We start from the raw sequence: 15,643 nt of genomic DNA on the forward strand, positions 1-15,643 counted from the left end.
ACATCCGAGCGTGCATAACTTGGCAGTACTTGTGCACATAGGACTTCAACCTGCGACAGCATTATACAATTCATGCAGGGTATCCCCTTCCGAATCAGCCGCACAACCTTCCTTATGCTAGACGTTCCCTACCGCTCTCATTTTGTGCTTTAAAGAGATACGTACACTCAGTAGAGTTACATCCATTTTTGCGACGTTGAAAGGAAAAGGTGCACACACCATTGTGTATAAGAAGTTGTGCCGCCCATTGTTCGGCCCACTCTGCCCATCCACTTTTCATACCTTCCCCACGCTTGAACGGCCTCCAAAATGGAAGAAACCAAAGAAGGAACTCCCTTGGAAGATAAATGCTCAGGAAATGAAGAACTAAAAAAAGAAAAAACAAGCAACAGATGTAAAAAAGTAAAAACCTTAAACAGAACGAAACCGAACGAGAAGAAAAAAAAATCGTCCAAGAATTTTAAGACCTTTAAAACGTTCAGATATTTTAAACCCTTCAGACAGTTTAAAAATTCGAAAAGTTTGAAAAATGCGAAAAATTGTAAAAGTCAGAAAAAGAGGGAAAAAGAAAAGGCAAAAAAGAAAGCCAAAAGGAAGGCGAAGAAAAATGCCCCCAAGGAGATCATACCTGTGGGGCAAGGCAGACCGACGGAACTTCCAAATGAAGGGGACGTTACTGTGGACAGCTTGGAGAAGCAGCTGTCAAACCAGGTGAGCCCAACGCAAAACAGTACCAATTCCAACAATAGCAGTAATGATGAATGTGCCGCTTTGGCTGAGGATAAAATTGTTCCTCACCATTCTGATGAGCAAAAAAGGGAAAGCGTCAGCAAAGATTATGAAATTAAAGGCAGTGTAGATGAGGGTCACCCGTTTTCTGTTCACACGGATGTATCCACAGAGAGGACACCACCTATGGAAGCGCAAGAAGGAGATAATCTTAACTGCGTAGTGGAAAAGAACTCGCCAAATAGGGCAACACAAGTGGGCGTCACCATAGAGAATGTCCTAAAAAACGCATGTAGGGAAGAAAATAATCCCGTTTTGAAGCCCCACATGGGTGACCCTCAAAGGAACTACTGCGGAGGAGAAGAAAAAATGTCTCAGGTGAACCTAAGCGGGACCAGGAGACAGAACAACCCAATAGAACCGCTGCAAGATGAAATGAACCGCGCAGAGCGCGAAACAGAGGCAGCACGTCACCTAGTAGACCCACCAGCAGCGAAACAAACGTCCAGAATCCAATTCAGGGAGCTCATCACATCGATGAAAGATGATACGAAGAATATCATCACCGTAATGGAAAACCTGAGCGAAGAAAAGCTCCTCTATTTAACCATCCCCTTTAGCGAAAATTACGACCTTGTAAAATATTTCAATTTCCTCTCTCTGGAGAAGATAGAAAAAATGATAAACTTGCTTCATGTAGATAATTACAAAAATTTTATTCTCTCATTTAATCAGAAAAAAATAATTGAAATTGTGAACCACGTGTCTGTAAACACATCCATTAGTGTACTCTTAAACCTATCCAACAACAAAGTAGCATACATACTAAACCATATAGAGGAAAAAATCCTCATCAATTTGTTGAATGGAATACCTTTGTGTAAATTCTATCACATTGCAGAATATTTACCTATGCAAAAAATAAGTCTCTTCTCAAACAACATAAGTTATGAAAAATTGTATGTAATGCACAATTCGCTGCCGTCTAAAAAATTACATCAGCTAGCCAATAACCTCTCTTTACAAACTCTTAACAAGCTGATAAACGAATTGCCTCTATACAAATCTGTTAAGGTGCTGAAAATGTTGCCCCCGATCAAAATAGCTAATTCAATTAACGTAAATGAATTGACTCCCCAGTTTGCCTCCGAAATTGGGAGATCTTTCAATGCACCTGAAATTATAGAAATTGTAAATTACCTAAATGAGGAGAATGCAGATATTTTACTCAGCAGATGCAATTTAACGAAAATTATTCTATACATAAATTATATTTCATTGGAAGAGTTTAAGTCTATCACTCCAAAATTGCCTACTCAATTTTTGACACAAATTGTTAATGACATATCTTTGAAGTTGCTTGTGGAGTTGTTCCTGTCTTTGCCCGAGGAGAAGGCAGTTCCTTGTTTGTATGCCCTCACGCAGAGAAAGCTCAACTTTGCCTTGCGCTCCATTCCAATGCAGAGGATCATAATAGACACCGTGTTGCGGCAAGGGGGGACCGTCCAGCCGGGGTACCACCCAACAGAAGCAACTATGGAATTGACTACCACCGTTTCCACTCCTACCTGCTACACCCATGCGGATGCCGCTCATCCACACAGGCAGCTAATCAACATGATCGATGAACACAATTTGGCTCTCCTCCTTAACCAGCTGAACGAAGATGAGTATGCCCCATTCTGCAATTTGCTGTGCCAAGACAAGGTGGAACAAATCGCCAACTCCCACCACGTTGATTGCAAAACCGCCGCAGTGCTTATCCTACATTTGCCGCTTACGAAAATGATGGAAATTCTCCAAAGGGTAAGACAAAAACGAAAGGAAGAAATGACGAAATATATGCCAACCTTTGTCTCCCAAATGGTCCCCCACAAACCAAGCAACAAAAAGAGCGTGAACAAGATAGAACAAATGTTTATCACTTGCAAATTACTACGATTGAGAAAAGTCTTTAGGAACAGTAAAAAAATTCCCACTCTGAAAAAAAAAAAAAAAAAATTAAAATGTTCCCATTTGAGAAAAAAAACTAATGACATTATACGTAGCATAAATGTGAAAAATTATTTCAAGTTTTTGAACTCCATTTCTTGTGCCAAAATTGTGGAAATGAATCACGTCATCGATAACATCATGTGTAGGTATCCATACACTGAGCCTGAACTTACGGACTGCCTTTTCTTTTTCTTTAACTTTTTTGGGAAAATAACGCCCTCGAAGTGGAAGACAGGGGGGAAGACCATACGATGGTTAACCAAGGACGGTTCGAAAAATGGAGACGATCCACAAAATGGGGAGCCCCTGCATGACACCTATAAACAGACGAAACTGTACCCTCTCGAGGGGAACATAAAAACAGGGCTGTTAAGCCCCTCCCCTGCGATAACCAAAATGAATACCTCCTTAGGTGACACGACGATAAGAAAAATTACAACCCATACAATCCAAACAAACAACGAGGCGGCGAAGAGGGGAAAATGCAATCTCACCACCAACAGAGTGAGAAACTCCTACACATTTTTAGTACACTTTGTTTGCTTCATAAAAATGCATATAGAAAATTACGTACTCCAGAGTTGGGGAGATTGGAACCAAGGGGAAGGAGAGGAAGAGCCCACCCCGAATTGGCCACCAAGCGGTTTACCCTTAAAAGGGGCGTTCCCATCAAATCACGAACAGGGTAGTAGCACTCCCCTCCATGAAGACACTAGTGTGATCGAACCCCACCCCCACTGCAGAACGACATCCAAAATCCTGACCACCACCAACAGTAAGTTAATCTTCTACAGTGTCAGAAAAATAATGAAAAATATCTTCTACTCTATTAGGAAGATAAACCAAATAGGAAATCCTTCCCTTGTCTTGAAGCACATCTCCATGTTTAACATAATACGGGCTGACATAGTCCAGTGCAGAAGTGAACGGCGGAGGGAGGATTTGAAAAAGAGGAGCGGATGGGACTACTCCACGGGGACTCCAATAAAAAGTATACGTAGTAAGGATGGAGGAGCCACCCTCATTGGGGTTAAAAACAGTGCCAATGTTATCCCCCAGAGTAGTAACTTCCTCAGTGGAAAGTGTCTACTCGCAAAAAATATTTTCAATGAAATGAAAAAAAAAAGTAGAACAAATGGGGCAGACGATGAGGAGAAAACTGAAGAATCTGTGACAATAGAAGATGTTGTGAAGAAGGAAGAATCGAACTACACTATAGGAATGTTACAAAATGGTATGGCCACATGCGCACTTAAGGAGGGGGAAACTCTCGAAATGAAGAACATTCCTACCAATGCAAAGGGAATAATTGGCTCTGTGTTCAACATAAATAAAATAAAGACATGGAAATATGACCCACTTGTTAATGATGAAGGGGATAACCACATCGAAGAAAGAAGCGGAAGAAAAAAGGACACAAATGAACGTAGAGCTCTCATTAAAAAAAGCAAAAAAAATTACTTCAAGAAGTTAAAGAATATCTCCCAAATGGCTAGTCTTAAAAGATTCACACGTAGAGACAAAAACCGCAGTAGTATATCACGTAATGTTACCCATCCAAATGTAAGCATAAATGTTCCAATGCAAACTTGCCAAATAGATCGACAAAGCAGAAACACTACTGCTAACCCGCTCATTAATGAAAAAGCATTTTTTCCCACCCCAAATAGTCAAACAGAAGAAGTACCATCGGATGTGTCGACCAAAGGGAAGAAAAACAAAGTGTCCCTCTTAAAATTCATATTCGCTTTGAACGATTCGAATGCTAAGAAGTACGCTAATAACATAACCCTAATCATAAATTTTTTTTTTTTGAAAAAAAAAATATTTCTGAGCAAGTACAAGAACCAAATTGTGGGGTCTTCTCTAAACATACTTATAAATGATAATGGCTGTAAGAGGTTATTAAATTTTAATGCTCCCCCTAACGACACCGCATGTTACATTAATTCGAACATTGTATCTCTGCAATATGAAGACACTGATGCTATTAAAAATTTGTATTCTTTGACATCTAGCAAGTCGGTTCCCATGTGCACTACACCGGAGATAATCCCGTCCATTGATGTGCCTACCGACTTGTCCACTATTCCACAAAAGGGGGAAACCAAAAATCGTTCCAAAAATAAAAAGTTATCAATAGAAATGAACAAACAGAAGAATAACATGTCCATTAAAGACATGTGTAACGATTTAAATTCTAGCATTATTCTCCTTTGGAAGTCTTCCCAATTTGGCTACATCCTCTTAGATGCACATAATTCTCTGCATATAAGTATCCATGACCCCTCTAGTCAGTTTTCTTTGAACCTGTTCAGGCAACATGATGATGTATCTGTAGGGGCAAATACCTATCGAAAGGGTAACTTATTTTTCGCAAAAAAGGGGAAGAAAAAAATGAGCTTCAAAAAGATCAAATCGATGTTCTCAAGGATATTAGAGAAGAAGAAATCTGCCCCAGTTAAGAACAGGTCCAGTGGTGCGATCTTAGAAAAGGGACAAAGAGGGGACAATCTCCTCGATGGGACTGCTTTACTTCCAAGTGGAAATAATCACCTCAACGAAGGTAAAGGAGACGTCAGCAGCAGATGGGATAACATCGCCAATGGAGACGACCCCAAACCGGAGGAAAACCTAATCAGTGACGATGATGAGGTGTGTTTCGGAGACGAGTACTACAAGTGCTATGAGGGAAACCATCTAAATGGGGAAAGCGCCTCCGTCAGCGGCCCCCTTAAACCCCCCCATAAAAGTGAAAAGAATGGCGAACTGGTTATCCACCGGGAGGGAACAACAAACATGAGGACGCAAAAGAGTGAACGCGAGCACCACGCAGAAAAATCCAAAAATGAAAAAAACGGAGCAAACGCAGCAAACGAAACTAACACATACAATGAGCACAGCAGTAAGCATTCCCTAAAAAATAAGCACAGCATAGTGATCAACAAATTCAGTAACATCATTAACGAGGCACAAAGAATCCTGTCTATAAAGGAAAAAATTATCAACAAGAAAATATTAGAACAAATCCATGCCAGTTACATATCCCCAAGTTCCCTTACCGAAAGTGAAAAGGAAAAAATGAGAGAAATAAAAAACAACGAACTTAACAAAATTATGGAAGAAGAATTGCGGAAAGAAAATAAAAATTTCCAATCGAATGATACACACTCGTTTGGAAACACCAGCTACACGGATGATGAGTTTAATATAATTCTCTACCTAGAAAAAAAGAAAAAAAAAAAAGACCAAAAAGGGGCAAAGAAAAAAAAACAACTCATTTCTCTTAAGGGGAAAGAAAAATATTTTATTCCATTTAGATTTAATCGAAGTAAAATATTAAGGTTAAAATTGTTGACTCTTATTGAAAATGCTTTATGTAGTTATGACGTCAACGTGGGGGAAGGTACCTTCATCAGTGCACTGGATCAACAGAGACAAGGTGAAGCAATAAAGGAATATATGGACTCTTCTTTGGAAAATATGACCAACGGATTCCATTCCTCCCTTGAGCAGGTTCCTTCTATCAGTTCTCACAACCTGGCAGAAGAGTCCATTTTTTCATTTTTAAATTCGAATGCGTCTAAAGAGAAAACAAACATAGATATGCTTCCTCTGAATGGTGGTCCAAATGGGTTCCCAGATAATAGGTTAAGGTTAACGAACCAAGTGGGTGACACAGACCCGTTTGTCCTGCATGATGACATGTGTTATAACGATCCCCCTCTTGAAATTAACATAAACACAGAGAAGAACGAACCAAGTGCCATAAATACGAATAGTAACATCATCCCAAACGAGATAAACAAAAAAAAGGAGCATCTACAGAAGGAACATCTGCAGAATGGTGTAGATACTGCCCCGTTTGAACCCTGTCACAGCTCTACTTCAACCATCCTCGCAGATAAATACACCCCTAATATGTGTTCATCACTGCACATAAGTAACAACTCCCACAACAAAACAAACGCACACACGAACAGAACGTGTGAGAGCTCCTACGAAATTGTAAAGAGCATAACAATGCATGAGAAAAACAACTCCACAAAAGGGTCCTCATCAAGTGAATCGAATGGAAGATTAAATGATGACACAGACGTGAATAAAATGTCGACCTTCGAAAATGTGTTGCAAATGTTCAGTAAATCTATTCACCATTTGGAAAATGGAAATGTTCAAAAAGGCCCGGCTGCCGCTGATAAAGGAAGGGACAAATGGGGGGAAGACGAAAAAAAGGTACTACTAACACAAAGCACCTCATTTTACACGCATGACTACAACAATTTGGGGATGCCTTCAAACCAAAGAGACAGATCCAATCATATGAACAAATTGGATCAAGTCGATACCGCTTCTCCAACGTTGGAAAAAGCAGAAGGTGATACACCTTCGAAGAACGTGGAGAACTCCAAACGGTGCAACTATTTTGCACCCCACATAGTGGACCACTGCAACCAATCGGAGGACCTCCACTTGGAATTAAGTCCACTCGAAAAGTGTGTAAATCGGCATGACCTATACAACAACGTTGGACAAAACCACGTAGAACAGCACGACGAACCGCATTTGACAGATAAAAGGGAACACTTCCTAAACGGTTTGCTCAGCCAGATCCGCGGTGAGCGTAACGGGGATGACCACTTGGGTGGCAACTTGGATGGCAATTCACCTGTGAACTCACATAACGTCCTCATCGGCGGGGCGGAAAAGGTAGGCCTCCTCAATCTGCACTGCCTGTTCGAAAATAAATCGGAGAATTTTTGTCTGATCAGCGAGGGCTGTGCTAAGGCTAGCAATTACGTGAACGACAGCATGCTGATTCATACCAAGTTGTACAATGAAATCTTCCACATAAAAAAGGATGACATGTCTACCTCGGAAAAATGTTCCATGCTGGGTATGTCCACCGCTTCCAACTCGTCCAACTTGTTCAGTAGCCGCAACAGTGACAGTCACCATAACAACTCCACGGAGAACCAAATTATGTGCATTCACAAGAAAAAAAAAATACTTTGTAACAGCTGCGGAAATGCGCTCAAAAAAAATGTCCTAAATGATATGTTCTTCTTCAGAATAACCATAATTAATAAAAAGTCCTTCCTTTCCAAACGTGTAAAAATCAAGATATTTTATCAGAGCCCTTTGATCCGTGCCAACTTTGCTTCCAAGGACAATGTTACATACACCTTGGAAAAAAATATGACCGAATATAAGCTCAGAATTATTGCCATTAATAAAAAAAAAATGCGAAAAAAGTTGTCTCTGTCCAAGTCGAAATTTTTCAGAAAATGTCTCGAAATTCAGTTAATTAGCAGTTTGGACAATATGCTAATTTCCCAAGGGGAAGAAAAAAAGGGGGTGAAAAAATACTCAAGAAATGGCAGCAGTGTTCACTCCTCCATGGAACATTTCAATACATATAAAGGTGACCCCTTGGGAGATAAAATAGAAACAAGAAAAATTTTGTCCTATGAGCAGATAAAAAATTATTCAAAACGCTTGTCCAGCATGAACCAGTCCTCCGACGATGTCCCCCCTGCTATATACAATTCACACTTCGCCATATTAAACTTTAGCATCCTAGACGATAAAAATAAAAAGTACAATTTTTTTTTTTTTTCTCTGCGTCATATATGACCAATTGTTCCGAGGGAATGACGTTTTGAGGGGCATACCTTGGGGCACATTTCCCCACATGCACTCGAGCTGCTCACTTTGGCTAGCTCCCCAATTATCACTGTCCACATAAATTCCCCTCTTTTTTTTTGCAGGAAATATGACGTGGAGAGGTTTATAGTTCCTTCCACACTGTTCTACACGAATGGGTAAGGGCACATGCTTCGTCGTCGAAGAATATCCAAACGGGTACGCACCGCAAGTTGTTTTCGCCAAAATGGGTGGAAAGCACTTGGGCCTGATTCACCCTAGGAGGGGCATACCACCACCCCCCTTTTATATTTTATATCCTCTGTGCTTCTTCGCCAGTTGTCACTATGTTGTGTTCATTTTTTGGCCCTTTTTTGTGTTCACCTTTTGCCATTTTGTTTGGAAGTCGGATCTGTGCCCATTTTTTTTTTTTTTTTTTTTTATGTCATTCATCGATTTTACACTATGCCGCCGGAGCACCAGTTCGTTCAAAAGTGAACTCTACTTTGTTAGCCCTTCCGTTGTGCCACCTTCACGCGGAACAATTTTTCCTGTTAAAGGACCAGGCAGCATTTGCCCCTCTGTGCTCTTCTGCAAACTTCCTCCTTTGTGAAGCCCATTTTGGTACACGCATTTTTTTTATTTCATTCCAACTCTACACTGCTTCGCTTCCTTTCGTGCCAAAAGGGAAACATGACAACGGGGGAGCAGAGGAAACTTCTTGCATCCTTGCAGCGAATTTAGCCAACTCCCCCTCTACCCCACGAAAGAATAAAGTATATATTTAAACTTCACCCTCCGACGCTACGTTGCGGGGAAGTATACTATACTATGAGGGAAACAACCAGTCCGTCGTCTAGCTCCTGCAGAAGGGAAAAGTGAGTGGAGGCACTACCAATTGTCCATACAATATTCGAAAAAAAGAAGCAAAAAATGTAAAGAAGAAAACGTTGCAACAATGTTCTCCCACCATTGCACACACCACTCCCCCTGAGCAACTTCCAAAGGAAAAAAAAAAAAAAAAAAAAAAAAATGCAAGCCTCGACATCACCCCCACAGACGTACCCCCTAATATGAATATAACCAGTTACCATGTACAAATATTTTTCATAATATTTCTAAAAATCTGTACGTGCAAATTGTGCTACATTAAGAAAATACATGTTTTCAAAAAAGGACAGCCTGCTCAAAATTTTCCCCAAAGTGTGCATCAAATTAGTGCGAAAAATGTACAAGCGAGTGGAACGAAAGGAAGAAATCAGCATAAATTAAATATCACAAAATTTAATGGCGCCAGTGGATTATCTCCCAGTTGGGGGAGGTGCGAAGCGGTGGACGGGGGAAGGCCCTTCGGTCAAGAAACCAATAACATATCATGCAATCTGTCATGCGTACTACCTAGCAGAATTCCCGGGGACGGTTATCATACCGCTCGGGAAAAAACGGTTGTCCACGTTACAAATGCGTTAATTGGGCCCAAACGATTCGTGAACAAATATTCATTCTTTAAAAATCACAATGGGGAGTATCATCTCCCCCCCAGTGAGAAAGGCACCCATAGGAGGTGTACACAATTGTACCAGTGGACAAATATCCTCCTCCATAACGTGTTTCAAAGCGAAACGGTGAATTTACACCTACATAAAGTCTACCTAGAAATCATTCGCACGGTGCAAAGTACACTAAGGAGTAAAATATTTTATGTAGACATTAAGGAAGAGTTGCGAAAAAGGAAAAACACCATTATGGAGATGCTACACCAAATTTATTCACTAAAAAATAGGAGAAACACACAGAGGAGTGGTAGGAGCCCCGAAAAGGGAAAGACAAAACTTCGCATTTTATTCATCGGGAGCAACGAGTTCAGTTTGTTGTGCTTTAAAATAATCAGGTTAATCATAAGGTACGTGAGAAATGATATACTGTTAGAGCACGTTATTACCAAGAGCCCCAGAAAAAAGGGAAGACATTTAAAGTTAAAAAAATCACACATCGAAGAGGAAGCAGAGAAAGAGAAAATAAAAATTTTTTATTACGATAAAATAAGGAATGACACATATTTGCTAAAAAATGAAACCTTCGATTTGTGCATTTCTGCATCGTTTGGAGAAATATTTAATGCCTCCTTTTTTAAGAACATTTCTGCCAATGTGTACACCTTGCACCCAAGCTTATTGCCACTCTATCGGGGTGCATCCCCCATTCAGAGAAGTTTATTAAATAATGAATCCCTTTTTGGTTACTCAATTTTTCTCACCAATTTGCGCATCGATGCGGGCCCCCTTTTGATAAGAAGTCCACATACATTTGATCAAGCTTTCAATTTTAACGACATAATTACGATATTGTTCACCTTGGGGTCATTGCATTTTATGAGCCATATTTCCTTCCTCGCCAATTACAAATTGGGTAGCACCGACGGGGAGTTACAACGAACAGGGGAGTCTCCCACCCATGCGAACATCTCCACACATAATAATTACGATCACTTAAACCTTCGGAATTTGCTGTATGATGAGGAAAATATCACCCCACGTAACGTCAAAAAGAATCAGTCCACGCTGCATACAGACACTGGGCAGTATATAATGAATGAAGCTTGGCTGAGAAATTATCTCATTTCCCCTTCGACCCATAAAAGTAAAGCATACGCACCGAAAATAAAAAGTGAAGAAAGGTATGTCTGTTTTTTTTGTTCAAACGCCCTGCACATTCATAATAAAGTGAGGGGGTTTATAAACTGGCCCAAGGTGGAATGTACCTTTTTCCTCGTCCACAAGGGTGGCCTCAAGGCCATGGAGGTGAAATTAATTAAAACGGCTCACGACTCAGGCGACCATATAAGCGACCACCATCGCCACGAATTTAAACACCTGGACGACGCTGTTCAGAGTCACAAGTGCTTCGACGGAATCCCACGCAAAATGGCAATTTTTAATAGAGGGGCTATAAATATTCTCTGCAAGGACAATAGCCTACTAAAAATTTACAAATTGCAACGGAAAAACAAAAAAATTATGGACGCTTCATCCTTTTTTAACAGCATAAACGGAGTCGATCTGCTGTACTAGGAGGAGTGTGCGTCAGTGTTTTTTTTTTTTTCTTCTTCATTCCTTTTGCGTCATTCCAAGCGAAGAGAATTGAATTCCTTCTTCATTTTTGAAGCTCCAAATTGATGACGTGCCCCCCACGGGGACCATTTGGCTAGTTCACTTCGCGCAACTTTACGGGACGCACATTACGCATTCACTTTTTCCTACATTCGTTTGTTAACTCTCTTATTTAAGTGTTCGTGACATTGGGCACTCCACGGCTGATGATCTGCACGTGCGCCTGTATTACGGCATACGTATATATAATCCCTGCGTTTTCCCTGTCGTTCCTCCCCGCACAACTGCGCCTATGCATATTTGTTCGTTTCGTGGCTTCCATTTGTTTTTTACACCTTTACAATAATGTTCATGCCAATCTCGTGTGACTTCATGAGTCAGCAACATATTCATACTTAACAAAATGTAAAGGATCCCAACGTATGTAATTTTGCAGATTACAAAAAAAAAAAAAAAAAAAAAACGGTTGATTTTGGCCAACTTGGTTAACTTCCTCCCGCAACGTGTAAAAATGAGAAGTTTCACCAGAAGGGGTACCTTTTTTAAGTACTACGACAGGGGAAAACTCTCATTCAGAAGTAGCTATTTTACAGAGAAAAAACAATTTCTCTTTCACCTCCTTTTTATTTCTCTAAATTCCTATTTAGTAAAAAAATATTTATTTTCCAATACGTCGACCGTTTTTCATTTGGAGGGGAAAGGGGCAGACGCCTACTTGGAAAAAAAGTACAAATCCGACAAACCCTACATTAAAACGGACAGGTACCACAAGAGGGGAAAAACAAACCAAAGCATAACTGCACACCTGTGTGCGGCTTCATACACATACGCGCATGTGCACTCACGGCAAACGTAATCCCTTTCTTTAACGAAGCGGAATTCTCTATAAGGACCTCATCGACGGAGAAGGGGACCCCATTGAAGAGGGCGATATCGTGTATATTCACTACCAGGGAAAAACGACGAACGATTTTCGCATAATTCACTCAACCTTTAATAGCATAATTCCACCCAAGATCAAAGCTGGGCAATACGATAAAAAGCACATACGGGCCATCTACGAGATTGTCATTGGCATGAAGAAGCACACAAGACGGCAGTGCATCGTTCCCCCACATTTGGCGTACCCCAATCATTTTCCTAGCCAGGTAATGCCAACAACCTGGCAAAAAAAAAAATAAAATAAAAAATAATAAATTGGAATATAAAAATATAGTGCCTATTTGTCTTCACTGCGTAATTCTCCCCCTGCGCCATCAAAAACCCAATTTTGTAATTTCCCTTTTTCCCCTCTTAATAGCCGCTCCTTTACGAAATCGACGTTGTAAAAGTTATAAAAAAAAATTCTCAGGGAAAGACATTTATCGAAAATTTTGAGAAAAAAATTGACCAAATAAAGTCCTTCATATCGTCTTATTTTTAATTTTGTTTTCCCAGTAATGTGAACTGCTTCATTTCGCACGTTGCCGATGCACCCCTTCTTTTTGAAATTCCGTTTGGCCGTTGTATTCAAATGGGTACCTTCCTATTGTCCCTCCGTCAAACACATTTATTCGTTTTTTTTTAAAACTTGTTTGAACCAAACGGCTATTTCAGCAATGCGCTAATTAATGACTGGCACGCGTTTCCCCTAAACCATTTTATAATTTCACAATTTTACAATTTTATATAACAAAAAAAAAGGAACAAATGAGGAGATACAAAAAAAAAAAAAAAAAATAGACATGCACTTCCCCCTTTTTTAAATGGATATATTTCACGAAAGGTCCTCATTCAGCTCATCCATTATGCACGATGTGATGTAGTTAAAATTTTCTTTTCCGCGATCTGTGTCTGGCGTTGTCCCATTTTGCTCACTCTGCTCAGCTTGTTCCGATTGATCCGTGTTCGTGGCCTCGGTGTGGGTACCCCCGTTTAGTGCCAATTTGGAAAAACGCACCCGAATGTTCGTCAACCAATTTGTTACAATATTGACATTCCTTTCGTCTTCCAACAGAATGGAATAACCGATGTTGTTCCGCCTTCCAACCCTACCGCTCAGGTGGATATACTCATTTACATTTTTGGGCCTACTGCACAACAAAACGAATTCTAAGTTATTAATGTGGAAACCTCGAATGCTATCAAAGGAGCTTATAATAACGGGGTACTTATTTATATATTCTTTCCTTGTCTCTTCCTCTTCCTCATTTTGTAGAACTGTCTCCTTTAAATCTTTTATGTGTGCATACTGTTGGCACATTCTGTCCAGGTGGTTGTTATTTCCCGTGAGCGATATTTGCAATTCCTCATGTAGAAGCACAGAAAAAATGTTCCTTTCGGATAGGTACCTCTTTATATTCAGTAGGGAGAATCCATTTTTAACTAGAATTAGCACTTTTCTATTTTTAAAATGTTTTACGATTTTGTATGCCTCTTCCATTTTGCTGCTGTAGAGTTGGTCGTTCACTACGCTGTAAAGGTGGCGTATGCTGTTCGGGAGCCTCACTTTTATTACGTACTTTTGCAGGGACGTATCCTCACCATTCGGGGAGAATAGGCATTCCCGTTCATCCTCATCGGCGTAATCATCAACGTGGGTGTCTTCCTTTTCTTGGTAAGACGTGGTCACGCATTTTTCACCCCCAGGGGTATCCCCTCGCGTTTGGTTTGTATCACTCGTTGGAGGTTCATCAGAGGAGTCACCCCAGGAAGGACTATCCAGATGTATCGCATCCACAGTGTTACCATCTCCACCACTGGAACCTTCATTCGAAGAGCTGTTGCTCTCCCGCAGTAGATAAATTTTCTTCTTGGCGTTATTTCTGTTCAAGCTCAAAAGCTTGAATATTCTCCTGTGCAGTTCCCTATTTAGGGTACTAGAACAGCCCACAAAAACGAGGTTCTTCTTATTCATATACATAATCGTTTCTAGGATAAAATAGGCCGTTTTTTTCTTTGTACTATTTTTCGTTCCCCGTGATTTTCTCGTTTTTAAGGCAGGAAACATCCTATCTATTTCGTCGAAGAATACATACTTTATGCTTTGCAAAAAGGCCTTCAAGTTCTCCTTAGATAAGCTTAAAAGGAAGTTTTTAAAACAGATAGGCGTGCCTATCAGGAAAAGGTTGTCCCTTAAGTTGGTAGCCCTTTTGGATAAGTCATTTGTGTTGCCACATTTGGGTAATGTGGGGACTCCCCCTATGTCTGCACTTCTTCCTTTCGCTTCTTCATCGTTTGATGAGCTCGCAGCTGAAGCACACTTCGACGGATTATTATCCTCTTTTCCATCCTTATCGATGAAGAGCCGAATTGCCCCGTCGTCCTTGCCACTCATCAGAGACAGAATATTCTGCGAAATTTGAACACAAAGTTCCTTAGACGGGCACAAGATAAGAATTTTTTCTCCTTTTTTTAAAACATTCTTGGCCCTTTGCTCCATCAACAAATCTGTGTCCTCCCGGATGTCACATATTTGAGCATACTTTTCACTAAACGGGGTGTACTTGAGTTTATTCCTGTGCACCTTGTTCCTCTTCTCATTTAGAAGAAGCATTCTCCTGTAGCTATTTAGGTATTCATCACTGCTCAAATACTTTTCCCTTTCTATATCTTCCTCGAACACGAATTCTGATTTATAATAGAACTTCAAAATGAGGTAAAGTAGGCAGATGGTTGTTTTTCCGCTGGACGTTTTGGCATGTACTAGAATGTTATTGTTCCGTTCTAGCAGATAGATGACATTCTTTTGGAGGTTACTCAGGTGCTCTATTTCCTGGACGTTGCTATCACTTTGTAAAATGTTTCCTGTATATCTTATTCTGTTTTCGTCTCTGTTTACTCCCCTCTGGATTAACACAATGTTCTTCCTTCTGTCACTGTCCTTTGAATGCTGTTTTTTTACCCGCGATATATTATCAGCACTTCTTTTGTTGCCACTCTTTAGCACAAATTTTGTTCTCCTTGGGGCAGTTGCCCTTCTAATGAAGTTCCAATTAGAGTGGCCCTTCCCCCCAGTTATCCATTTTGTTGCAACTAATGTATTGAGGAAAACGAAAAAAAGTAGGTACCTCCCCGGGGGGCTCGTTCTAACACGGTTCGAATTGGATAAAACGCTTTTTAACAACAAAAAAAATGCAGTTAGGTAATTTTCCATAAAAATTCATGTTTGTTAAGGATGGTTA

General features: G+C 40.3%; 4 protein-coding genes across 4 annotated transcripts; 3 read left to right on the forward strand and 1 right to left on the reverse strand.

Moving 5' to 3' along the window:
• Window positions 1-309: 309 nt before the first annotated feature.
• On the forward strand, window positions 310-8,361 carry PCOAH_00038520 (Uncharacterized protein; the record flags this gene model as incomplete). The annotated part of the gene is made up of 1 exon (XM_020060643.1): window positions 310-8,361. The coding sequence occupies one exon, from the start codon at window positions 310-312 to the stop codon at window positions 8,359-8,361; it is 8,052 nt and encodes a 2,683-aa protein (XP_019917079.1).
• Window positions 8,362-9,443: 1,082 nt separating this feature from the next.
• Window positions 9,444-11,441, forward strand: PCOAH_00038530 (Methionyl-tRNA formyltransferase; the record flags this gene model as incomplete). The annotated part of the gene is made up of 1 exon (XM_020060644.1): window positions 9,444-11,441. The coding sequence occupies one exon, from the start codon at window positions 9,444-9,446 to the stop codon at window positions 11,439-11,441; it is 1,998 nt and encodes a 665-aa protein (XP_019916328.1).
• A 550-nt stretch (window positions 11,442-11,991) lies between these two features.
• On the forward strand, window positions 11,992-12,903 carry PCOAH_00038540 (Peptidyl-prolyl cis-trans isomerase; the record flags this gene model as incomplete). Its single annotated transcript, XM_020060645.1, has 3 exons — window positions 11,992-12,242; window positions 12,355-12,628; window positions 12,781-12,903. The coding sequence occupies 3 exons, from the start codon at window positions 11,992-11,994 to the stop codon at window positions 12,901-12,903; spliced, it is 648 nt and encodes a 215-aa protein (XP_019916492.1).
• Window positions 12,904-13,236: 333 nt separating this feature from the next.
• Window positions 13,237-15,615, reverse strand: PCOAH_00038550 (DEAD box helicase; the record flags this gene model as incomplete). The annotated part of the gene is made up of 1 exon (XM_020060646.1): window positions 13,237-15,615. One exon carries the CDS (start codon window positions 15,613-15,615, stop codon window positions 13,237-13,239), a length of 2,379 nt encoding a protein of 792 aa, XP_019916796.1.
• Between the last annotated feature and the right edge of the window lie 28 nt (window positions 15,616-15,643).

Source organism: Plasmodium coatneyi, chromosome 12 (assembly GCF_001680005.1).
Source record: "Plasmodium coatneyi strain Hackeri chromosome 12, complete sequence".
NCBI classification, from domain to species: Eukaryota; Apicomplexa; class Aconoidasida; order Haemosporida; family Plasmodiidae; genus Plasmodium; species Plasmodium coatneyi.